The sequence below is a fragment of the Parasteatoda tepidariorum genome, chromosome 1 (assembly GCF_982258835.1).
Source record: "Parasteatoda tepidariorum strain Cologne lab strain chromosome 1, Ptep-v5.0, whole genome shotgun sequence".
Classification (NCBI taxonomy): domain Eukaryota; kingdom Metazoa; phylum Arthropoda; class Arachnida; order Araneae; family Theridiidae; genus Parasteatoda; species Parasteatoda tepidariorum.
This window is the reverse complement of record NC_141755.1, coordinates 127,038,369-127,066,321: the sequence shown is the minus strand read 5'-3', so window position 1 is coordinate 127,066,321 and position 27,953 is coordinate 127,038,369. Positions and strand designations below refer to the sequence as shown.

The following is a 27,953-nucleotide window of genomic DNA, read 5'->3' as shown; positions in this document are numbered from 1 at the left end:
TTACAATAACAACTTTTATTGCACCTTTCTGTATAAGAACAATGAACTGAAATCGTACTTTATTACATTAAAGGGAAATAGAATTTATTATCAACTACGGTACATAATATTACGACACAACATCAACAGAGATAAATGGAACTTTTCATAAATATTATATCTTCTTTAAACTAGAAACACTATAGAAATGATGGGGGGAAAAAACTTGTACTAAAATTGAACCTTTTGTTCATATCAATTATTTCATTTAACAATCTGATTGCTATGTCAGATGCATGAAGCCTTGATAATGCATAAATCCTTTGTGGATTTTGTTAATATGCCTTTTCAATGAAAAATATGATTAATTCAGCTTTTATATTTTACATTGTTAGTAAACTGTTAGTGCAAAATAATTTATAAACCAACATGCAAAACTTATTTTAAATTTTTTTTTTCAGAGGTGAGTAAAGGCGTTAACTTTAGAGCAAATGCTTTTTTAAACCTTTGTTTTTTTCAAACTTGTTTTATCATAGAGTTCATGACATTTCAAAAATAAAATTCTCCGACTTTTCAACAATTCTAAACTATATTTTATCTATATATTGCAATATTTTGTCAGAAAAAAATGACTTTTTTTATTTGATGTTTCAACAAATTTTGAGAGTGGAAAAAAAACACAACTAAATAAAGACATTGCGTAAAACTATTGAATTGCGACATCGTTAAAAGGACTCCATTTAATACATGTTAGAATTATTTACTGTTACTGACAATTCTAAAATAGGTCATTCTTTTGGCATGCCTTTGGAGTTTTGTTTTTGTAGGGGAAAAAAATAACAGTCCCCTGAACATAAGTGCCATAATCAAATACAGTGCTAATCCTATAAGTTATTACAATAGGGTGTTTATTTTACCTCATTTAAATTTAAGCCAAAAGCATTATAAAAATAAAACATTTACACAATATGAGAAAAAATTGAAAATAATTTAGCAGAAAAAAATTTAGATTTCTCTGTGTACTGTGCAACACACATTTAATTTAATATCCAAAGACTGTAAACGCATCAGACAATTAAATCACATGTTTCGTCCACATTCTGCCAATAAATATTTATTGGAACAATTTTGCTGTATCATTTGAATTTAAAACACCTACTTAACTTTGATGATTGATTAGAAAACTTAAATGATCATCTTTTGAAAAGTATTAGCAATATCGTTAAGCAATATCTCTTGTCTTATTACAAATTTGTTTTTATTCGCAATTCAATATTTAGTTCCCTGCAAAGAAAAAAAAATCAATAGTAACATTGTCAATAGAACATTTTCTGTTATGTTCAACATAACAAATAACTTTACAAGTCAATTTGATAATTTCTTAGGATTTCCTAAGTTTATGAAATGCAACTTAAATTTAGTTTCATAAATTATTACTATTTCAATAAATTTTGATTATTTTTTAGCACATACGATAGTTTATTCATGAATTGTATAAATTCAAATTATTAGCAAAAGACTTTTAACGATATATTAACTTTACTTTCTAAAAATATTTTGAAAAAGCCATAGTAACTTTAAAAAAAAGGATAATATTAAGGGCAATTTTAAACAAAAAAAAATATTTTTGTTTTGAGAATTTTTTTGCATCTCTGAAGAATCAATTCCCTGTGAAGAAAAATAAATAAAAATGAAAAATTAATGCTTGAAAGCCCAAACCTTCTGAAAGACCAATTTGTTTTTATTGGTCATTTTAGACTTGAGTTATTAAACATTGACTTTAGATAGATCATTTTTATCAATGACATGTTTAACTGCAATTTGCAAAAAATTATTTTCATAAAAAGACTTCATAATAAAAAGGTCTCTAGAAATAAGACTTCATGAATCCTGCAATATATTAAAAAACCCTTTCAATAAAAAAAAAGAGATCAATAAAAAACCTCATCTTTATAAAATAAAGCAAAACCATACTTTATTTTTTTTTTAAATGAAAGAAAAAAGCATTAATTTAAATTAATACAACTGAGCAAATTGGTTACGAGACCAGATTATTGTTTCTGGATACAATTCTTTAATAAATATTTTATATAGGTTAAAAATATATTTCAATCAAACAGCAACATTTCAATTTTTTCCCTTATTTGCATGAGTTAAAATAAATTTGTAAAAAAAAAAAGAAAAGAAAGAAAAGAAAAAAAAATATTTAAACACAAAACACAGGAGAATAAAATTTCAAAAGCTATAATAATTCCATAATAAGTTTAGTTTCTTACTCAATATACCAAATTTATGACAAAACAAATCAACAAAAGTATACAAGACTGAAATTGCAAGTAAGTCAACGATTTAATTTAAACATACTCCTCGAAAATGTGCAGATTCATAAAGGGCAGTACATTGCAAAAATCAGGCATGTAAAATTAAATTCTTTGTGATATGCTTCAGTGTCTTTAAACATTCAGAAATTCAAAACTTTAATAAGTAATTTAATTAAAGAATAGAAAGGGAAAAAATAATCAGAAAAGTAAAGAAAGTTGAACTAAAGCAAACTGAAAAATACGATGACAAATACATGATTACTTTCGTAATAATAATGTATAATATAATGTGATTATAATAATAATAATATGATTAATAATCATTATTTTATAAGTGATCATTTTTATATAAATGATAACTTTTATACAATATAAATGATTACTATAATATTAAATGGTTACTTTTAACAGGCTTGTATTTTAAGTTCTTTTGGAATCAAATGAAATAAAGAAATTTTTTGAAATTTTTATAAAACTCAAAATTAATAACGAAAGTAGACTTTTTTTTACGAGTCACGCAAAATACAAGATCACGAGGTTTATTCATACATAAAATGGATTATTTAAAAAATATTTCAATTTTCCTTAAATTCTGTTGTGTCAAGTAAGTCATCTGCACCCTTATCTATAGAAACAATTTACAACAACCAATTATGATTTATCCTTATTTGTGAAGTATTGCTACAACAACATTACAGCTTCATATTAACAAAGATGATAAAACTTCATTCTTCTTGAATAACTGGTTAAAAACATTACAAACATGAAATCTATGTCAAATAAACATGGTAGCATGTTTATGGTAGCCATGTACAATACTCTTGGGTGGGAAGGAGCTGACCTGACACTTGTGGATATTTAATTTGGAGTGCCCAATTATAACTTATTTGCAGGTAGACACTTTGGTATCGAGTGTCACTTTCGTAAGTATACTCTCCAACAGTCAACAGATGAAAATCTTTCAACCTAATCCAAGACACCTAAAAAAATAATAAATGTATTATATATATATCTATTCATATGATTTATATCTACTAAATTTATTATTTATATCTACTCAATTCAGTACAAAGATATTTCAGGCACCAATACCTATTTAAAATTGGTGTTGTCTTTTTAATTTTTACCAAAACACCATTTAATATGCAAGTATCATGTGCAAGAAAAATGAGGAAACCTGGACAAGATATAATATACAGGGGTGATTGGGGGCCACTGAGTAAAATCATTCAAAAAATTAAGATCTTTATAAATTTAAAGAATTAAAATTTTCAAAACATGACATTCTAAATGCAGCATAATTTAAATGAATAATTATGTGCAAATTTACTTTTATCTCTAATCACATTTATCAATCTACCAGAAAAAATATTTACAAATGAAAGACATGCCAAGTATAAATTCTAGTTCTAATATTTTTAAGTAAAATATACAAGAATTTTTACAAATATATGTGATCGATGATTTCTTGAAACATCTGGACTTCAGATTTCCGGAAACTTTGAAAGATCCGGATATCAGGATTTTTTCAGGAACACAACCACCCCTGAATATGAAACTTTTCACACAGGGTACGTAGCCAAATCTTTTAACAAAAAATAAGCACCTTTTAAGCGTTTAAAAATATTTTTAAGCAATATATACATTAACAAAATGCAAAATAATTTTCAAAGACTTTAAATGATCGCGATAAAATAACTAGCCTCTGACAATGAACTCTTTTCTTGATTACATTAGACATTATAAAATGATCAAGAGATTTTTTGATTCGATATCAGAGGGTGGAAATGAGGACTGAAGCTGAGAATAATTTGCAAAATGCAGCAGAGTTGCACATAAGAGTGCAATAATCTCATTGAAACTCAGCTGAGTAGACGTACAAGAGCACTCGCAAGTATTTAATCAAATATGTAAAATGATTGGTGCTTTCGAGCACACCGAAATAGATTGTGGTTCAATGATTTGGGAAAACTTTGAATAAAACAATGAGAAAATCACGCTTTCGCATAATACATGGCGAAAATCAGCATAGTAAAGAAAAAAATTTCTTTTTCAAAAGGGAAAATTAAGCACTTTTTACAAACACCCAATAAAAAAAGCAGCTTTAAGGGCAGCTAAAAGTAGATTTAAATGACATTTTGTTAAAATTTAAGCAGAGCAAAGCTTTGAACATTCTTCAGGTTTGCTATTTGATTCTGAACAACTGGATTTGCATAAAAGAAGTCGAAACTAACAAAATAAAACTTTATTAACAAAATTAAAAAATTTAAATTTATTTAGTTATACCATTTTTAGAAAATTTCTACTTAATTTTTCGCATCTTTTTAACTGTCCTAAGGTACCCTACTAGGAGGTACACCTTGGGACAAATAACAAGGTAACTAAACATTTTTAAAATTTTTTCTATGACAGATACAAAATCAAAACCTAGTTAAAAATGATTTCAAATGTTTCACGAATACCTGGTAAAATTTTGACAATAATTAATTAAAATAAAATAAAAAAGTGTCCCAATGTGAGCCACTCTCCCCTATCTTTCTCCTTAATTAACACTTAATGAGTTATACAAAAGGTATGTTACTCCTCTAGAAAGATAATATAAGCTTGAACTTTGATTTTACATTATGAATTAGGAAAGAGTGCAGTACAAGGTGATGAAGTATAAAACTATTTTTTTTCTCTTTTTAAATCAAAGAATAAGTATATTGACATAACAATTATTATGTAATAAAATGACATAACAACTAGCAGTGAACATTATGAGCATCAAACTAAACTCCAATTTGCCAATTCACCATTCCAACTATATGATTACTTTAACAACTTATTTGAAATTTTGCACAGAGTGATATATTTGATGACAGCATAAAAATTATTTTAAAATACAAAAAGATTTACAAAGCTGCTGTCCTTTTACAAAGCAGCTAAAACTTATTGGCCATTCACAATAAAGTACCTTGCCTGGTTAATTTAGTGAACAATTCTGTATAATATTAATAAGAATCAAAAGTAGTGATATGAATGAGTTGCTTAAAAAACATACTGAATTGTGTATAAATTTTAACTAGAGCAATGTATTTACTATATATATATTCAGTAAGAAGAAAATATTGATTAAAAAAATGAAACAAACTTGAACGATGAATGTTTTTCCACCCCATCCAGGTGATGTTCCAATCATACTCATAGAACTTGCCTCATTCACAAAATTGTTCAGTCTGTGATACGCACCCTGAAAATGCAAACAATCATAATTGAGTACACTTTTTTATTATTACTTTCAAATTATTTGTAAAAATAAAAACAAACAAAAAAAACACATTTAATTCTAGTAAACCAAAGCCTAAAGAGCATGGCTCCAAGCCTTTTCAACTTATAAGCCATAAATATTCTTTGAACAATAAAATGTATAGTTTCTATATGACATCCTATTCTTAATTTGATAATGATTCTTTCTATCAATGCATTAAAAAAAATTATAACAGCACAGATTAAAAACTTAAATAATGATATCATATTTGAAATTTAGGGACCACTTTCAAAGCGTTTAGTTGAAGAGGTATTGAAGGTGCCAAAATCCTTTTTCAAATCACTACATTAGACTGTCCTTTCATAATATCATTTTAACAGGGTTGCCACTCAAATCTGGAGAAAAAAAAATTCCCTGTACATATTATACACAATATATTAAGAAGAAACACAACAATTTCTGTGTTCCTGTGTGAGCTAACTATATTAATTTAAATTGCTGGAACAGCTGAATACACTTAATGCTATAGTAAATAAATAGTTTAATGTAGCTGAAACATCATCCTTAAATATACCATAGATTATGCATTGAGAGGTCACTATTTTTTAAAAAGAAAATAAGAAACGAAATTCCCTGCATTTTCAAGTTTTCCCCTGTTCTCCCTGTAGAGTGGCAACCCTGTTCAAGTTACCCTAGATAATTATAGATATAAATATTTTATCCACGTAACTTTTATATTGTTCATTTTCAAATAAAAATAAAAGGTTGAGAATCACATTTTTGCATCATCCTTCACACAATAACATGATGAATTAAAATCTCTATACACAAATATTGCACTTGCAAACAAAACCTTTTAGCTTTATAATTAATCAGTTATAAAAATTTTGATCAGTTTTCTTATCATTTAGAACTAGAACGATTGACGGAATGTAAATTTTTGAAGTTGAATAAGAGGTTCGTCACTTTGAGTAAATCTTTAGGTCGAGAGGGTGCAGGGAAGGGACAAATGTTTTTATTTCCTACTATGTGTCGGAAAGAATCTGTTTTCTGACAATAAGCTGCTGTCAAGCAAACATAAAGAAAGGGCTTGCTGAATTTGTTTTCTCTTTGAGTTTTGAGTGGGAAATGCATAGTATTCGCATATCAATGAACAAATAGAAGGTGAAAAAGAAATAAAAAAGAAAAATACATCCCTATACTTTACTAAAAAAAGTGAAATCGAAATACAAAATATTAATAAGAATACAAAAACGATAAAAATACGGCTATTGTTTATTCGATAAAGTAGTAATAATCAGTTTTCTGTGTGAAAAAGCAAAATGCTAAAATTTTAAAAAGAAAAAAGTTAAATTGTAAACTAAAAATAATGATACTATACTAAAAAAATATAAAAATTTAATGGTAAAATTTTCAGCTACATAATGTTTAGATAAATTGTAACCATTTGTTAACTAGGCAGCTGTTAACTTAAACAGTTAGATAAAAAAAAAAGCTTGGAAACAATTTCAGAAATTGAAAATAAATTACTATTTGCTACATTTTATAAAATAGTTACCAATTTTATTTGCTTGAAAATTTAGAAAAAATTGTAATTCTGAATAACTTTTAAAATTTCTAATACACTTACCAAAAACAAAGTTAAAAAATGATTAAAAGCAAACACATATACACCAAATTTAATATAACATAAAAGTAAAGATAATTTTAAATTTATCCTCGTTCATGATAACATTTGGAAATGTGACATCAAATCTACGGCAGCTTATAGGGGATCTATAAGCTTCTTGCTTAGAAAGTAACATGTCTTTTTCAGAAATTTCTCATTATGTTTCTCTAAAATAAGTCAGAAGATACACACGAGAAATTCGAGTAAAGATGTAGCCAAATGTTACTTATTCACAGCCCTAATAATTATATTTATTCTTAAGCTTATTAGCTTAAATTTATTTTTGTGTGTTTCATTTTCTTTGCAATGGTTTGATTCTGTTCGGAAAAATTGCTTTCGACATTTCATTTTAATAAAAGTTTTAAATTTCACTATGAACATTTTTTCAGAAATATAATTTTCTTTCATTGACCAGGTTTTTTTTTAATACAATGAACTCTCGCTACTGCAATATCCAACAATAGCTCCCTAATAATAGAACATAGACAATAGAACAATAACTCCATTTATTACGTTGATATTTCGTGATCCCGACAAACTTGCATATGAATTAATGTTATGTTCCTCTCTATATTACGATATTCTCTGAAGCAATAGACTGCTGCAAAAAAATTTTTTTTCTAAATTTCAACCATATTTCTCCATTTATTATTGGTTTTCAAATAATGTAAAAGAATCTCATTTCATCATCTTTTGCCATTTTTTCCACCTTTTCTGACAAACGAAGACTCACTGCTGACCACCCCAAGAAGTTCCATTCTTAGAATTGGCTCCCTCATCTCCTTAAGGAGTCACAGATGATCTGATTTAATTTCCTTTATGTTAAAAGCTGATCATAAATCACAAATGACAGCAAGCATCACATTAACACCTGAAAGAGAATTTTTTTTCTGTAGAAGGTGGGTGGATCACGATTCACAAACGAAAATCCTTTTCATGCTTTGGAACGAATGCATACTTTGTTGGTTGACTTAACAGTCAAAAAAATTAATATACAAACAAAAATATCAGATGATTTTCAATGAAAACGGCTTTCAGGTATGCTTATGATCCTATTTTCTGGATTTATTTCAATTGTTTTTAATATTTTTATCCATAATTAACAATCTTCAAATTTTTTTTAACATAATATATAAGCGTATTTACAGTTAATACATACATAACATTTAACTAAAAAAAAATCTAATTGTGTCCCTAAAGTATGAAGGCCCTCGATATAACATCCCTCTACAACAATATATTTATTCGTTTCCCAAAATATTGTTGTAGCGAGGTTTTACTGTATTATTTCTGAATCATGCTTACCACAATATGTGCGATCTGTTAGACATAGCACACTGACATAGTATCAGATTGATAAAAAACATTTATAAAAAAAGGGTCATTTTAAGAATCTTACTCTTCCAGTTGCTGAAATTCTTCCATGTATACCGCCTTGGTTAATTAGTTTACCAGATATACAAGAGTGGGAATTCATATCGGTATGACCTAATAGGAGGATAAAAACATACATTAAAGAAAATACTTATTATTGTTATATATAAACTTGCATTGTTATTATTATATTTAAATTATGACAACAGAAAAAAAAACTTAAATTTTTTTTATTAATTCCGCTAGAAAAAAAATTCCAAGAAAAATATATGTAAGTGTATTTTTTACTTTATTTTTTTCTCAAATTTTCTACAGACCAAATCTAACTTAGTAATAATCAATTGTCTGGCCTATCACAAGATAATCAGCCATTTTAAGGAATGTGGCATAAAACAAGCCAGAATGTTGAATAAAAGATTCTAAACTAGGAATTATTGAAAGTATAAATTAAATTTTAAGGACTGTATATGAAAAGTGGCTCTATTAACTGTGATCATAAGGTGTAAACAGTAGAATTTCTTTTTCTTAAAATCTATTTTCAACTAAGTAATTTTCAATAATGCTTGAGGTTCTTGAAAAAAAAGTCCCGCTCAAATAGACTGTTGACTGACAGAAATTTATGATAAAGAATCTACCAGACAAATCAGAAATTATTATATTCTGTTTACTGCATATAGATAGGAAATTAGAAGACCAGGATAACTTTAAAGAAACATTAATGTCAGAAAATACTATAAAATGCAATGAGATCATTATGTAATACTTGGTCAAGAATTCACACAGGCATGTTTCGCCACTCTTTCTATTAACTTCAGATTTGATACATTCTTATGAATACATTAATTACCAACCAGCAAGATAAGTTGAAAGCTTTTAATGGTTAAATATTTTTTCTTAAAATAAGGGGGGCAAAAAAGTTGTTGTGAAAGATCATGCAGGGTTTGAAAAAAACCGGGTATATTAGAAAAAACTCAAATCGCCTGGGTTTTATTGAAAAAACTCGGGGGGGAATTGGGTTTTATTTGAAAAACCCAAATTGGGTTCTTTCATTTAGTGCTCATAAGCTTTAAGTCTTACTGCGTAAATATTTTTATTAAAAAGTGTAGTATAAGCTTAAAAATAGAAATAAATCCAAAAAATTATTTTAATTTTGTCATATGTATTTTATATTATGCTTAAATAATGCATTATCACTAATACATATTTGAATCTTCTTTATTGTTAAGTACATAAAGTTTCACAATTTTTAACTCAACTTTATAAAAGATAAATGCAGAAATAAAAAAGGAACAAGTTTATTATCCTTTTTTATTTCACACACATTTATTTACTATATTTATTAAACACATATATATACATATTACCTATTATAAAATTATAATCAGTAAATATTTATAATCAGTAAAAACTAAAGTTTCATCTGACTTTAATAAAAAACTGAAATAAATATTTAACAGACTTCCATGTTTTTATAATAAGATTAATAGAAAGTGAAATTAAAATTATGTATAATTATCAGTTACTTGTCCCATTTTTTTCAAATAATTAATCCTAGGAAAATGATTTCATTTTTAGATAAATAATTTTAAAAAGTTCTCTTATAAAAAGTTTTAGCTTATTTTTTGAAGCCAGAAAAATAAAACTGTTTAAATTTGTTAATGTATCACTTACTCAAAAAAATAAAAAATTTTCCTCCAATTTTTTAAACATAGGAATTAATAATAATAACCTATTTATTAATATATAAAGAATTCAACTAAATTTGAAAAATTGATCTTTTCAGACTATATTATTTAAATTTCTATTTGATTTAATTTCATTAAAATATTTCTTTGAAAAAACCCACTTAAAGTTTTCAATAGTACTATAAAATTATAGATTCAAGTGTTTCCTTTACTTTACAAATATTAATAACTTAATCATATAAAACATGCAACTCTATTTGACAAATTAATTCTGCACAATAAATTATATAGGATTAAATGTGCATCATTAAGTTTTAATAAAAAAAAAAAATTTTTTTTTGTTGAAAAAACCCACTTATCGTTCCAAGTGGGTTTTTTCAAGGTGGACCCACCCAATAAAACCTGGGCGGGTTTTTTCAAAGTGGGCCTTCTTGGCAAACCCTGTCATGCATTAATATGTTCTTGGTCAGAGGAGATTATATCCGTTATTTTTTTACTACAATTATACAAAAAAGTGATTCAAATGAAGATGCATTTTGGTGAGACTATTTTTAATGTAATCAGAGTTTTTATGCCACTAAAAAAGACCAGTTAAAATAAAATAATTTTTCAAAACTTGAAATAATATAAAAGAACCATAATGTTGTTAATTAATTACAGTGTATGATTGAATGTTAGGAACAATATAGAACAGCACAGTTTTGCACTTTTGAAGTTTGTTTGAAGAAACAGCTTTAAACTTTAGAAGTATGAAGAACAATAACTTTAAACTACTTAGAATAATCAATATCCGATCTTTTGTGTTTTTTTATTTTAAACTTTTACAACCAATTTCTCTTTTAATATGATTTGGAAAAAATTTCACAAATTTATAAAAAATATCAGCTAAAAAAGTATTTACCACAATTATTAAGAAATGTTTATTTTGTAGCAATTTAAAACACATTTCTGATATTTTGGAATTTCATTATTTTGGGTGCTTTAAATAGATGCATCTTATGAGAGTTTCTACTACTAATTTTTGGAGTCTTAAGGACTATTTTATTCATTTCTAATCAAAACAAATCCCTGTGCTCGGTATTGATAAGACACAGAGGGATTGCGAGCTCGCAGTCTCGAAGACACTGGACGTGCATCGTCCTTTTGACCAGGAGACAGTCGAGCTGAGAAGGAGAAATCTACTAGCATGGCTAATTGTGGGCTCCTAGGCCTTGTAAAAAGATTTATTTCTTATTAGAGTTTCTAACAAACACAATAAACATAATTCATTCCGAAATAGGAAGAAAAAAAAATAAAACTCTGTTCTATATAAAGTATTCTGTTTTTTCTTTTTTTTTTAAATTTAGGATTTTGTATATCAAAACATTGGAGTAGCCACAATTCAGAAATTATGGTCCTGACAGTTCAGCCAGGTGAGCAGAATTCTTTAAAGAAAAAAATATAAAACTTTCTGAACATAAATTAAAATTTATTTTATTCAACAAATTCTATGTAAAAAAATAATTTTTAATAACCTTTTGTTATTTTATTAATTGCGTGTCAATTTTTTCAAAATTTTATGGCAAAAAAATGCATTATTTTAAACTATCAAATTTTAAATGACACAATACGAAATTTGAACGAAATTGATCAAATAGTTTTTAAATAATAGATTTCTAAAAATATGGTTTTTTCTCATGTGTCATAACTCAAATTAATCAACCATTTTCGCTCAAATTTTGAACAGTTTAAATACATAGTTTATAAAATGCTGTGAAAATTTGTATAGCATACAATTTTATTTTTTTTCAAACCTTATTAAAATTGAATAAGGAACATTAATTGTATACATTAAATTTTTATTTAAAGAAACAAATTCTATAATTTTTGTTCATATTTTGATGGTCAAGAACTCTAAATCATTAAAAGTAAGGTCTGCTAGTTAAGAGAAAATACTTTTTTAGTAACTTGACCAATAGTTAGTGCTACTTAATCAACATTTTTGAAATCATAATTTTTGAATCTTTAAGATTAGCACCTAGATCAGAGAAATCAGATTATTGAACAAAAAGCTATTTAAGGTTAGTCAGGAGGTAACAAAAAAATTATAAATTAATTTTTAAAAAAAAGCCAAAAATTAACAAATAAAAGTAAGAATATAATAATATTAAATAAAAAATAATAATTTAAATTGAGTTATTCCTATTATTCTTTATTCCATCTATATATATATATATATATCATGGTGGCCACTCTAATCAGATTTCGAATTTCCCTGATTATTCTAGGTAAAAATCTTAATATTTCCAGGTCTGTATTTTTCTTTCCTTCTTATAAAGTGTAGGATGTGTACTAGAAAAGTATTGATATTATAAAATATTTTACTCAAAATGTTACTTTTTTAACATATTATCTTGTAAATATAATTCATTTTAACAATTTGGCAAGATTTTGTTTTTTTATTTTATTTTTTAATGTTTTGGTACAACATTAATTCTTAAAAAATGATGACATGTGGAGAAAATAATAGGTTTAGCTTGTAGATTATATTGCTTTCAATGAATAAAAATGTTTTTAATGTGCTATTTTAAGTAGTTTTTGCTCAAAGTGTATCTATTAAAGGGCAAAAACAGAATAACCAATAAAACCTTGGATAAGTATTGTTTAATATATTTTCATTAAGCAAAGGAAAAACGTTCCAGGTGATTATATATCAATAAGTTTTTATAGTTACAGTGGCTCCCAAAAGTGTTCATTCACTTTTTATAACTTTTATTGAAATAGGAAATAAAAATTCATTAATTAAAATGAATATTTCAAAATGGGTACATGATAATAAGATGTATAATCTATTCTTAGCAAAACTGTATGTAATATATTAGTTCAATACTTAGTAAATCAAAGCAAAAGTTCATTGTTAAGATATCAATAATCAAATTGTAACAAAAATTTTACCCCACGAAAGTCATCGTACACTTAAATGTTTTCGGATTTTAGAATTCAAATTATCGTCAATTGCTTTAATTTTCTTACTTAATTATTTATCACTTATTTAATTGTAATTTTCTCCCAAACTTATGATAGCAAAATTATATTTTAACTCTTGCTTGCTAATTCCATAACATTTTATTTTATCATTTAAAAACGGCTCGTGGCCGTAGTAAAACAATAAACCAAATTTGAAAGTTGATTATTTGCCATCATAATGAATCAGTAATGAATATTGTTAAATTAGTTTATTGTGTGCTATTGCACTGTAATATATGATAAAATGCTTAAAAGGACTTCGTATCAAAGATTAAAATTACAAAATTTGTGGAAAAATTCATAAATTCACAATTGAGTGTTGTAAAAGTTTCTGTAAAATTTAATAAAAAATATTCTGCTTGAATTTCGCCAAGGAAAAAAAAACTAGTTACATTTATTTACAAACTTATGAAAGCTATTGTAGGAAATGTAGGTATTATGAAAGGAAACTCAATTAAATGTTAATTTAACGAAAATGAGAATATTTTCTAATAAGCGGAGATTTTTTTGAAAGTGTACAATGACTTTTGCGGGATAAAGTTTTTGTTACTTTTTGATGATTGATTTCCTTAAAATAAACTTTTGCTTTGTTTTTAAAATAATCCATATTCCATCTGAATATATTTTTATTATTAAATATCCTTTCTGAAATATTCATTAATATCATATTTTCTTTAAACCAATATCTCAAGTCAAATTTTTAAATAATGTTGTCTTGAATTAGCATTATTATTTTAGGAGATTCAGTTTACAAAAATAAATGTCACAAATGCAAAATTGTATAATTTTTTGTTGTATACTCTATAGAGAAAAAAAATAGATAAAATTCTTTAAATTTTATACCTATTTGTTTTTCTTTTCTTATTTGAATTTAAAATATTTAAAGAATTCTTAACTAAACACATGGGTTTTTAGGTTAGCATGGTTAATTGTTTTTGTTTTAACAACTAGACTCTTATACAGTGCAAAACTAAAACACCAGATTTCATTTTCCTTCTTCCTACTAAACACGTATGAATAAAAAGAAATTTATATTTTATGTTTATACATCATGTAATATGTTTCCTATACATTCTTTAGTCTTTGTCTGCTTTTTAGGGTAATAGGAATAGTTTTGGAAATATCATCTCTGGAATGCAAGCAACATTTACAAACTTCCGATATTGTGATAACTATACAACTCGAATTTTGAATCAGAAATCAAATATTTACCGACAAAACAGTAAAATTAATTAATATATAGTTAGTTTATTAAAGAAACTTTTTTCTAATTTAAAATATGTTATAAAAGGTAAAATAAAAAAGAGAAAAATAGTATTAATGCAACAATTGGTTTACAAACATTGCTGTTAGCAATTGTAAAAAAATTTATGATTAGTTTGTTTGCTAAGAAAAAATAATTTACAGATTTCTTTGAATGGGAGTACAAAAGCTTTTAGAAAAAGAGTGCAATATAAAATCTATTATTATTAAGTTATAACCAACAAATTTTTGGAGAATTTTATAAAGTTAAAAATACAAAAACATTTTGAATCATTTTGTCAATAACAATTAAATTAAATGACCAATTTGAAATTTTTCAAAAAGGAAGAAAAATGTAATGCATAGCTTCAGATATACGAATACATGACTTCAAAAACTCCTTATTATGCTGCTCAGAGATTTTCCTTAACTAAATTAAATAGCACAGAAATTTTTTTTAACTGAAACAAGTGATTCAAAAATTAGGGAGTGGAGTAGTGCAAATAAATTAAATGTCACATGACTTTCAGTCGCAAAAATTTTTTAACAGGAAACAAATTGATTAAGAAACAAGAATTTGACGAGAAAGTTTCTGTGAAATGGTTTCTTTAATGAAAATACAACATTGAAAAAACTCCTCGATCATAGAACTTTTGGGTATTGAAATTCTTGCATTACTTTCTAATTGAGTAACATTTGGTAGAATAAAGTTTGGAAAATCCAATGGGCACTCGATTGAAATTTTAGCAAAACAAAAACAGAGTGTTTGGCTTTAAGAAGAGAATTATTTTGGGGGTTATTGTTCCCTCTCTCAAAAATTTTTGAACTAAAAGATACATAAGAAAAAGAGCTTTGATCACTATTTCTCAAAATTTTTAATTATATTATTAGCAGTTTCAAAAAAGAAAGTTATACATACAATCCATAGAGGACTCACGTAATCAGCATCACTTAACCTAAGTGCACATTCAAAGTTAGCTTCAATAAAGGGAAGAAATTCTCTTTCAAAAAAAATTAAAGATTCTGCAGAAATAGATGTCTTATCAAACACCTCCTAAAACAATACAACACAAGATTAGAAAACACCAGTAATTGAATTAAGGCAATAATTATTAAATACAGTCATTAGTGCGACCAATACATCGATTTCATAGACACAATGTTACTTTAATGTGTGTTAGAAAATCTGAATTGAACTGTTGATTCCAATATAATATTTGATTAATTTTTTATATGAAAATTACATCAAATACAGGTGTTAAAATTTTTCGCTCTTTCAAACATTTGGTTTAAAAATAAGGAAAACATGAAAGCGCTCAGTAGTAGTAAGAATAATATTTTCAAATACAATAAAAATATTAGATGTTTTCATATATATGCAACATTTAGGAATATTTCCAATATGAAAGTTAACCTTACTTTTGATAAATATTGAATTGCTCATTCCAATATATCTTGAAATTTTTGTTTAATTTTATGTAAGAAAATCACATCAAAAACAGGAGTTAAGTATTTTTGATCTTTTTCAAAACAAAAATTTTTTCACAGGCAAAAATTCAATGGATAGCAAAAGTTTCATGGAAGTCCACCTATTCTTTTGAGGTTAATGCTCAATGAACATAGAGCATCTTGAATTCTACATGAAAGTACCATCATTTCTTAACCTAGACGTAATCTATGGTAAAAAGGATGGTGGAATATCAGTTACTCTTCATTATTAAGAATTAAAAATGTGTAACGCATTCTTATGCGAAGTCTTCAGCGTGCGATACATTAATAACATTAGTACATTTCTTTCATGAATCATATTTTTCTTGTTTAAAAATTGTACTTAATCTTTTTAAAAAGTGTTGTACTTATTTTGGAGATAAATCATGCATTCTTCTTGACTTTATTTTTGCTCAGACTTAAGAGCTTTCTGAACATACGTTATGCAGCAGAAATATATTATAATCAGCATAATAACATATGCTTAAAAGTTAAATTAAAAATTTAGCATACAGTAGATAGAATAATAATATTTTTGTCAAAATAAGTTCTACATTTATGAGTAAATATTTGCTGTAATTCTATATATTTATGATGCAGCAACTTCTTGTTCAGAAGTGCAATTTCATTTAGACCAAGCAGGACAGGTCACCATTTTGAGTGTTGATTTTATAGTTAAGTACCTATATATTCTACTCTAAGCAGAAGGCACAAAAATTTGTGAGTCAAAAAATCAGAATGGGTACTTGTTAAGTGGGAAAAAGCTTACAATTAGACTATAATACATTGTCTTAAGCAAATCTCACATAACAAATGCATTGTATGACATAAAAGATGACATCACGTGGGAAAATGGTAACACTAGCACCAATTGGAAATCAGATGTAACAGTGGGAGATGACAAATCATTTTCATGATACAATACTGACAGTTTGAGCAATTAAAGGCTCATATATGCATTAAAAAAATTTAATGCTGGTAAAACAAATGAATTATTCACTTCTTATTAGTTCTCATTGTAATTTTTTTTAAAAATCCCATGTTGTTGTGTGCCATTAAGGCACTCGGTGATGTAATTGTTCTTGTTTTTCAGTGGGCCATCTACAGCCAAGAATTCGACTTCTGCCACACCCATACGTCACACCTGTTTATAAGGCGGATCCATTCATACAACCTCTCATGTATCCACTTATAAAAATATATTCAAAGAATTGTTAAGGAAACAATTAAATTTTTGGTTAATAGATAACCAGAATAAGATTAAAAATAATATCTGGAATAGAATAAAAAAAAACATCATAAAAAATTAAATTAACTCAAAACAGCTTTTTTTTTAGCTTTGCAGCTCTCTTTGAGAAATTTTTAATTCTTACCAAATCTGGCGATGACTGATCTGATATTTTAAGCATTTTGCAAAGATGGAAAAAAAGAAATGAAGGATAAGGTGAGAAGAGGAAGATATTCAGAGAGGCAAGGCTGCATTAGAAGTGGATATTTGGCATTGTGGTGATGAATTTGACAGATTTGTGATTGAGCAACAGGGAAAAAATAATGAAGGTGGTAATAAGAATATTATTTATGCAATTAAGGTTTCATCGATGTTTTGTATTGCTTGTAACATGTTCTGAAGAGATTTAATCATTAAAGTTTAGTTTTTAGATGGAGTTTTGAGAAATGCTTTTTGATTGGAGAAAGTATTATTGTTAGCATTATTACATTTAAGAAAGAGAATTTGAATATAAGTTGTTTTTAGTATTAAATAATGCAGTTGAGTGCTGTTTGTCAGCCTGAGTCAGTAAAGTAGTTATGAAGAGTTACTATTTTGTAAAAGAATGATTGTTTATTAATGAAATTAATATGGAAATGCTATGGTAAAATATAGCCTCGATACCATATTTTTAGTTGAGTTTTTACTTACTTATATTCAGGGGATTTTTATTTCTTTTACTTTCATGAAATTATGGGCATAAGAGGAACAAAACTGGACCCTGGGTAAAATATTTGATACAGAGTTGTCGCCGGCCAGCTGGCCGAGTGGTTAGCGTGCCTGACTGTGAAGCCAATGGCTGCGGGTTCGAATCCCGCTCTGGGCATGAATGTTTCTCTCTATCTGTGTTGCCTTCTGATGTGTGAATGTATGAACATGGCCTACCCTATGAACGAGTTTTTGTGTCAGTGTGGCGTGGGTAATGTTGCTCGCCTCTGTGACTTTGGTTCACAGGTGCCCACTGGGTAACGATAAATGAGCAACACTTCCGGCATCTTCTAAGGCGAAGAACAAAAGTTCAGTGCCTGCCGTTATTAAAAAAAAAAATACAGAGCTGCCATTCTTTAAATTGTATACAATGCTTTAGTTTTATAAAAACTTGTGGCCGAGTGGTAACAAAATGTTTGCCGGGTTGAAAAAAAATCTTAGATATCTTCCGTATTTTTTATTAAGTAAATGTATATTACTTGATGTTACCTAAAGGAGCTGGCAAAACTTTTTTTAAAGACGAATTTTCATTTAAATTGAAATTTTTTTATATAAATCAAATTTTTTTATATATACTAGCCAAATTATCTAATAAAATACATTAACAATATATCATGACTTAAAAGTACAATTTCAATAATAAAGATAAAATTGTTAATATTTCTAACTAAAATATTTTTAAAAAAAAATTTTTTTTTCATTATTACAAGCTAAACATCTAAAATTTTAATTACAGGAAGGCAATTGAACAGTTAGATACCCAGTGAAGAGTAAAACAGCTTAAATCAGAACACATTAAAGAAAAAAAAATTATTGAAGATTTTTATGTGCTGTCTTTCATTAATATTGTTCAATGCTAATGACATATTTAATTTGTTTTAAGAACACTTAAAGTATTTAAATAAACATTAAATTAAATGGGTATTATTAAAATATGTTAAATTCCTAGCTAATTGTTTTACATACAGCAAAAGAAAAATTAGTCTCTAGTTTAATTTATTTACTTGTCCATTTAGAAACATAATAATTTATATTTTTTGGATAAAACCTTTATTATCAATAAAATCAGACTAAAAAATCACACCTTAAAGATTATAATTACAAAATATTTTGACTTAATAACTTATTTAAAAAATCATTTAGTTTAAAACAGTGATTTTCATTAAAAAATATATCTATAGTTAATTTAAAACATGACTTAAATCAAGTGATTTAAATAATATCAACCTAGTATCCGAATAATAAGTTAATTTTGAGTTTAGTAGGGTTCCAATATTTGTTAAAGTTTTTGTTATGTAACAAGGAAGCAGCAGTAAAAATGGGCTAAATATAGTTGGCAGTGAAAAGAAATTGTCAAAATTATTCTGAGTTAGGGAGACAAAGTTGTTCGAAGAACTAAATAAAATTCCAAAGAAAAATATTTTATTCATGAATTTTTCAATATAAAGTAAAAACAAATGCATAAAAAACAAACATACCTTAGAATGCAATGAAGCAGGATTGGATCTCTTATTCACATTTGGAAACTCCTGATGGAGGAAAAAAAAAATTAAAAAGTATTTGGCGCACAATTGAAAGAGAAAAATATATAAATAAAATTAACAATGCACAATAATATTTAACTGAAACATATTATTAAACTATGAACATGATTTAATTAGGAACTCAATAGTTTCCAAGCAAACACTTTTTTACATAAGCTTTAAATAAATCAACTAGAAAAATATCAACTTTAAATAAATCAACTTATAAAAAAAACTGTTCAGAAATATTTTTATATTTAAAAATAAATAAAAATAAAAAAAGGAAGGAATGCTGGAAAAAATTTGCATGTCAAAATTCAAAGTTATGAGATTTCTAAAAAAATATATTCTTACAATTGAACTTACTTAAAACTTATTATTGAACTTGTTTTTCAATACAAATGAATTAATTAAGAGATCAAAGTATTTTTATTAGAAGAAAAGTATTAAACTTGATACTTTTTTGAGTAAGAACAATATAAAAATGCTTACACAATAAACTGTTTTATATAACTGCTTGTTACAAGCGACCATCGATAACATTTATAAGAAAAATTTACTTTAAAAGAAATAAATTTTCAAGTACTATGGATGAAAAACCTTTTTTGAATTGTAGATAAAGAAACAATTATAACAAATTCATAGGAGTGCAAAAGTAGGAAAAAAAGAAAAAAAAACAGGAAATTAAAATTTTCATTTGCTTCAAACTGTTAATCAAAAATTGAAAATTATTAATAATCAGTATGAGATGAATGTGATGATCTCACTTATAATTATTTTTATATGTTTTTCAACTTTTGAAATCATTTCTATCATAATAAACAAGACTTTGAAAACAAAATTGCTGCAATCCAATAATGTGAGAAAAATTATAAAATATATAAGTAAATGATGAGTACAGCTGGAAAATATTTTTTCTGGTATGTTTATTTTCTTAGTATATTTTATTTAAGACAGTTCAGGGGCTAAATTGAAAACGCTATAAGCCACTTTTGGTCAACCAGTCATAGGTGAATTCTTTAAATTTTTCAATCATACTTTTTCTTTTAATTTTTCGTTACAATTTTAGAAACTTCCGTACCATTCGAGTGGACACTAATGATAATCTTTTATGGTGTATTGCAACTTCAGGAAAAAGGGAGGTCACCTTACCTTCAATTTTTAAATTATTATTACAATCTCACTGATAAGTAAAGTTTAAAACAGTTTTAAGTCAAACTTGAAGGTGAAAAAAAAAATGCGTGTTCTTGCACCCACGAACAATTATTTGTGTTCCTTGCTCCAACGTAATACATTTCGTAGAATTGTGCTTTAAAGGGGAAAAAAAGTGACAAAAAGTGCGAAGAAAAAAAAATGATTTATTTTAAAACAATTAACATTTAGTTACTATTTTTATTATAAGAAGTAAAAAAAAAGAAGAGGTAATTGAAAATAATAATAATAGTCTATATTCAAGGAAATATTTTGAATGGGCAATTAACTTACTAAAAAATTTAACTCTTATTTGCGTTTAACAATATTTTATCATTTTACATAAAACAGTAAATGAATTAAATTATCTTCATCATTCTCTAAATAAATTTTTTAAGAAGTACACCAGATCACTATGAAGCATCTTGAAAGAAAAGACAGCAATCCATAGAAAAATTAATTTCCTTATAATAAAAAAAGTCCCAACAAAAGGCTGAGATATTAAAAAGCATTTTTAAAAAAAACTAATACAGAAATTTAATTTTAAAAAAAATTCCCAGTTCCCACTCTTTTAAATGTCATTGTTTGATAATTAAATAATTGAAATAAAAAAAGTCTCAACTCAATAAGTATCATTCTTTTACCATTTGAATGCAAAAATATTTCGAAGATTGTAAGAGAAATAGACATAAGGACTGAGCTTGAGTTTCCCTAGTGGTTATCTGATCTCCAAAGCAGAACATACCTAGAAGAGAGATTTTAAAATATATTTAACATTTATACAAAATGTAGAAAAGAAATACTATTTAATTTTTTAAAGGTATAAAAGATGTTAACCAAGTCATATACAGGCAAATATATAAAATTTTTATATAAGAATCCTAGTTTGAATAAATACATAATGGACAATTACAGTATATTATTTTCAGTTCTAACTAATTGGAAATTCTCTCCTGAATCCGAAAATATAATTGTTTTTTCCTCAAATGCTTATTTGTTTAATTATTAAATATTATTAATTTTTCAAAAAGATCTCCGTAAATGATGCAATCAAAAACAATCCTTGATTGGTTATGACGTCACATTTGCTGAATAGAAACATGCCTCCTCCATCCGCTAAGGATATTTTAATGCTCTTTTAATTTTGATATCACTTATATCGTTCGAAAATTCTTTGTACATTATTAGTAAAAATTCTAAGAATTAAATTTATGGTGTTGACAGTGTGTGCAAAATGGAAGAAGGATTTCAAAACTTCAAACTGTTTGTTTATCACTAAAATAACTGAAGAAATGGTTATTCAGCTCTTTACAGAGAATCAACTTCTCCTATTCTCTAAAATCAGTGGTGTTAAAATTCATAGAAAATTTTGTTTAATTTCATTTCTTCAGTTAAAATAATGCTCCATTGCAGCTTAATTACTTAATTAAAATCAGTTGCACATTGGATAGAGGTAGTATACATTTAGATATAGTGTGGATGATTTTATAATTTGGTATTGCATGAAAAAAATCAGTGTTTTCATAAATCTAGTTCATTAAAATATTTCTATCGACCATCGTTTCAATCTATGCACTAATGTTCAAAAATCAAAAGGTAATGTAATACATTTCAGCTCTTTTTTTCTGAACTAGAGTTGAAGTATTTTCTTTAAGTAAATATTTACTAATGCAGTGCGTTTTTTCTTCTTTTTTTTTCTATATATTAAATATACATTAAGACTTATATTTATTCTCAATATTATTCTTTGAGTAAATAGGAATTTTGCTATAGTTAGAAATTATTTTTAAATTTATAATTTTTAATTCCTTTTTCTGCTATATAGTATTTATAAAATATGGTTACTGTAATTATTTATGCACACTATTTGTCAGTGCTTGCAAAGAAGAATTCTAAAATAATAAAATTACTTCATGATACATTTCTAAAGAAAAAAATTCATTAATTAAAATAGGAAGAAAAGTCTCAGGTTAAGCATCCGATATCGCCGAAAACGAATCAACACTTTCAAGAATTTAGTCAATTGAAATATATCTGCTCCTCATCATCATCTCCACGTTCTATGTGCTTATACTTAAATTTTCCTTAATGTAATTTAATTTAGCCACATAATTTCAGCGTATAGCATCAAACTAGACGGTTTCACTTAAGTTAAAGAATTAATAAAAAAAACTTTTGCAAAATGAAAAGAAATTGTTTTAATTATTTATTAAACAATTAAAGAGACAGTAATGTTTTCTCAACATTTTTATTCTTTGAGTGACTTTGCTGCAGTGAAAAATTATTTTTATATGTGTTTATGAAATTTAATTCTTGTCTTTGTAATGTGAATAAATGCATATGTTTATTTGCATAGCTGCCAACATAGAGAGAAAAAAATCCAGTAGATTTTACGAAATAATATAAATTTCACGATAATTGTTGCATAATGTACTAAATATTTTAGAAGTACGAAATTCTAGGGATTTTCTTAGTCATCAAAGTAGAAAAATTGCAATATTCTATAGTTATGATTGGCATTAAACATACTTGAAATGTTATGTATTACGTTTACTCATAATTTTGAACATTAATAGGCATTTAATTCACCAAACATAGTTCAAAGATTATTTAAAAGTAATTTAAAAAGATTACTGTGAGTAAAAATAAACTGAACATTTTAGAACAAAAAAAGTTTTGGACTGATTTCTATAAATGAAATTCACTTCATTATGTATTAGTAATACTTTTTAATTATTCAAGCAATAATCTGCACAAAAAATTAATTTCAAAAGGGATTTTTTAAGGAAACTTACTCAATTTTTGGAATTTTCTAAATTGTACAAAAACCAGGAGAATTTCAAATAAACCAGTAGACCAGGAGAAACTGGCAAAATCCAGTAGTCTACTGGAAAATCCAGTAGAGTTGGCAGCTATGTATTTGCAATACTCTTATGACATAGATTAACACAATTAAAATAAAATGTACAGCAATATATTAATTTCATTTTTCTTTCTTCTTACCTTTTTTGTTTGAAAGAATGAATTAAAAGTTTTACTGAGATCACAAGTTTTTAAAAAGGCTACTGCTATGCGGAAGATAATTCCCTGCATTAAATTAAATAAATAAAGTCAGTAACTTAAGCTTTTCTACATTTTTAAAACCGAAAATTATTCTATAAAAAGATTGATTCAACATTTCTTTCACTTAACATGAAAATAAATCTTTGAAATTAAATTGAAATAAATTTTAAAATTAAGTTTAACATGGTTAAAAAATATTGAAAAACAAATTTATTATTTTGTATTTATAACACATCATTTTAATAAGTAATATCTGAAATCCATAATTCATTTTAACACCTTTTTATTGAACTTAAAATTTTTAATTATTCAGAACTAGAAAATCTTGCCAACTATTAACAAATGTTTCAATGGACACCATTGAAATTTAAAAATATTATAAAAATATGTTATATTAAGCTCACATTTTCGTTAAGCTGCATATTGTTCAGCTTGAAAGAAAATTATAATTTTATTTATTTAGAGATTTGTTTTTAATAATTGTATGATAACATTAACCATAATATTCAGAAGCTTTAGTTTTGTTATTGAAAAATATTTATAAATTGTACTGGATTTTCAATTGGTAAATTTAAAATAAATTAACTAATTTAAATCAAATTAAGCCTTTCAAATAATGATTTTTTTATCATTTATTTTAAAATCTAATTTGATAGTGGATTTTTAAAAATAAAGAAGTCAAGTTAAACATGAGAAACACAGAACAAATTGCATACCTAATATTTTAACAATTTTATGCACATAAAATATTTTTAAATACAAAACTCAGGAAAGAAAAAAAAGATTTTACCATTATTTGTGTTTAGCATTTTCTTGATGCTTATTTGACCAAGCAAATAACTTAATACTATCAAGAGATTTACATAAGCTTTGACTGTTGCAGTCTCTCCGACACCTTGTGGGCCACTCAAAGTAAGGAAACACTCCTATATTAAACAAAAATGTACATCAATTTTTGAACAATGTGTTACAATAATAAACCGATTTGAATCAGCTTGATCTAAATTGCTACTAAAATCATATTTAAATCATTTGGATTTCCTTTTTAAAAAAATCACAACTTAAACTAGAAGAAATAATCTTTTTAATATGTATAATTTTTTAGTAACATTTAATAAAACTTTTTTACATAAAATAAAATCAGTTTCTATTTTTGAATTTCTGTTTCTGTAGCATCATAATTGCTCTTTATTATTATCATACTACTATTATCAGAACTATTCAACATAGCAAACAAAAATAAAGTGAAAAAATATTTTAAAAAACATGTAACTTTTTTCTTAAGCAACAACCAATTGATAGGACCTTCACCTACTAGTTAATTTGATTTGGCACCATTTCTGATGCAAAAAATTAAATAAATATTATAAAAAGAAAGCTTTTGATTAAACTAAGAAAAAAATTCTAGTATTTTCATAACATTAATTATGAAATCCTTAGTCAGGCAGAATCTTCCTTTATTTTTTCGAGGAAACTATTTTAACTGGCAAAAGTTTGAATTTTAATTTTTCTTTCTTGTAGCAACAGATGAAAAAGCAATTGCTTACTTATGCCTCTGAGAGATGTTTATTTATAATTTACTGTGCATGACTTAGTATACACTCAAAAATTAAAAAGAATTTTGGAGAATGAAAAACCAGAAAATATATTTGAATAAATAAAATTTTTCAATAGATTCTAACAATGTAAGTCCAAAATAAAACAAACTTATTTACCAAGATAACTTGAATTAATCAACAACACAAAAAAAATGGTAGGTTCTTCTTCTTACTTAATAAAGTGTAACTCAGAGTTTGTTCATTAGAAAACAGAATTTCAATACAATCAAGCTACCGGGTCTAACCCCACTATCAGATCTTACCCTTTTCTTCCCAACATATATTTAATTAAAAATATCACCACTTAAAATTTGCTTTACTGCATTTGAATGAAAGGAAAAGTCTTTTCAATAAAAACAAAAGGTGGATATTTCTGTATCATGATCTGTTGTGCTAACTACAATTGACAAGGTGACAAATAGATTTGAAACTAGCAATTTAAAAAACAAAACAAAAAACAAGTAGATGTTCCAGGGATTGCTACGAGTCATACTTTACAAGTTGATCCCCTTTTGTGATGTTTTTATAAGTTTGTCGCAGGCCACTGCTGGAAGTTCCCAAGACTTGACGATTATTCTGCCACAGATTACAGCACGAAAATCTACCCAACAAGAGAGCAAATTTATTCTGTTTATTAATTACATTCTGAATCTTTACTTGTACTTCAGAAACTTTTTTTTTATGAATTGCAAGCTCTTCTTAAAAAAAAATAGTTCACCAAACATCAAATTTAATTATTTTTTACCACAATACAATAACCAAATTAAGTGATATTGATTTTTTTATGCAAATAAAGGGATAATGAGAAACCACAACACTGAGGAATAATATGAGCAATTGCTGGAAAATCTTTTTAAACAAAAGAAAAAATTTTATTAAAATTTAAAACAATATATCTCAGTAAAAGAAGAAAAAAAAATCAAGCACATTTTACTACTGTGAAATATATAGCTAATCGAACAAAGGATTGGTAAAAGCTTGATCTGTAAGAAACAAATAAATAGAGTAAAATAAAGTCAGGGGTCTGTCCATGTCAAATTTACTACCGTTTAGCGGTATCTTCACAAATTAAATTTTAGGAGAATAGGTAGTCTTATAATACTTTTTCTTCAAATTTTATATTTTGTCCCGTAAGAAATAATAAACCATATTTTTACCACATTTTTGTGTTAATTTTTTAAAATAATTCTTAATTTTCACAAATTATGTCAACATTTTCACAAAATAGGTACCTCAGAGAAAAACCTAGTTAGGCCCCTGAAAGCTGTAACCATAGTTTCAAGTACTATTGATATTAAAACAAATTTGATACAGTGGAGCATCGTTTCTACGACGCCGAAGGGATCACCGAAAAACGTCGTATAATCGATTTTTACTTCTAAAACTTTAACTAACTCTGTTTTCAGTTAATTTTAATGTTTAACGTGTTGATTTACATAAATTTCTAAATTAGACAAAGCAAAACAAACAAATAACCAAAGAAGAAAAATTGCAGTGAGCAATTTGAATGTATGTTACCTTTAATTATATTTTCTTGCTATTAGTCTCTACAATGCTTTGAATAGCAAATTGAACTTACTGCTTTCTATGATGCAATTTTAGATTTCTAATCACGGCCAAATCTAATGGCTGAAGCGCGCTTGTGCAATTTGCAGGAAAAAAGAGAGCTTTTACATTTTCCAAAATAATTAGTATCGATGGGTGAGCTGGACATTGGTCGATGAATAGCAAAATGTTTCGTTTTTGCCTCTTCATAACATTGTCTAGTTTTTTCAGTCATCTAGTAAAAATTACGGTCGTCATCCAAGCATTCTTGTTAGCACCCTTTTCTGTATCATTCATGTTGGCAAATTCCGCCCTTTTTTAAAATACACAAGAAAAAATAAAAAATTAAATAAACGTGAACAAAATCTAAAAATCGACGTATAACCGATTCTATGCGCCGTATAAACGATATATTTCTACATTAAAATGAATAGGAATGATTTGAGACCACACTAAAACGTCGTATAAATGTAAGCATCGTATAAGTGATCGTCGTATAAACGATGCTCCACTGTATTTCAATATAATTCTTAGATATTTTACATTACTCCATTTGGATCAAAAATTACTAAACATAAAATTAACTACAAGATTTCATTTTTCACAAGAATAAAGCTTAAAAATTCTAAAATATACTCCAGATCAAGAATAGACAGGAGTTCAAGATTTGCTCTGTTATAAATCAACTTATAACATTGACATACAAAGAGAAATTAATAGTTATAATTTCAGAGAAAAGGAAGCAGACGAGTTGTACAATGCTTAGTCTTACAACATTTGTCGGCAAGAATTCTTCGACCCATGTTCAGAATGATCCTTTCCGCCCTGAAACAAATCTTCGTGTTTCGACTTTTGTGAAGTCCATAATAAAGTAGTCTTATAATCAAAGTAGTTTTAAGATTTCGCTTTTGCAATGTATGCAACACTTTACTGGTGTTTGTTTCACTTATTTTTTGCATGCTTGTGAGCTCAATTACATAACTACGGCTTAAAGTAAGTTTAGTAAAATTCGAACTTGCTTATACTTAACAGTTTTTTAGCTTT

The 27,953-nt window shown here is 26.2% G+C and overlaps 1 protein-coding gene across 5 annotated transcripts; it reads right to left on the bottom strand.

Moving 5' to 3' along the window:
* On the bottom strand, positions 1-27,929 carry LOC147816911 (uncharacterized). 5 transcript variants are annotated; one of them, XM_087152588.1, is made up of 8 exons: positions 26,883-27,929; positions 24,557-24,692; positions 21,348-21,448; positions 19,468-19,518; positions 15,442-15,580; positions 8,619-8,707; positions 5,434-5,532; positions 1-3,280 (listed from the first exon to the last, which is right to left on the bottom strand). In XM_087152588.1, the coding sequence occupies exons 2-8, from the start codon at positions 24,573-24,575 to the stop codon at positions 3,098-3,100; spliced, it is 681 nt and encodes a 226-aa protein (XP_087008714.1). In that variant the 5' UTR covers positions 24,576-24,692; positions 26,883-27,929; the 3' UTR covers positions 1-3,097. The 5 variants fall into 5 exon arrangements, with proteins under 5 accessions (XP_087008714.1, XP_087008712.1, XP_087008713.1 ...); XM_087152586.1 differs by having other exon boundaries at positions 26,597-27,921; XM_087152587.1 differs by having other exon boundaries at positions 27,682-27,909.
* Between the last annotated feature and the right edge of the window lie 24 nt (positions 27,930-27,953).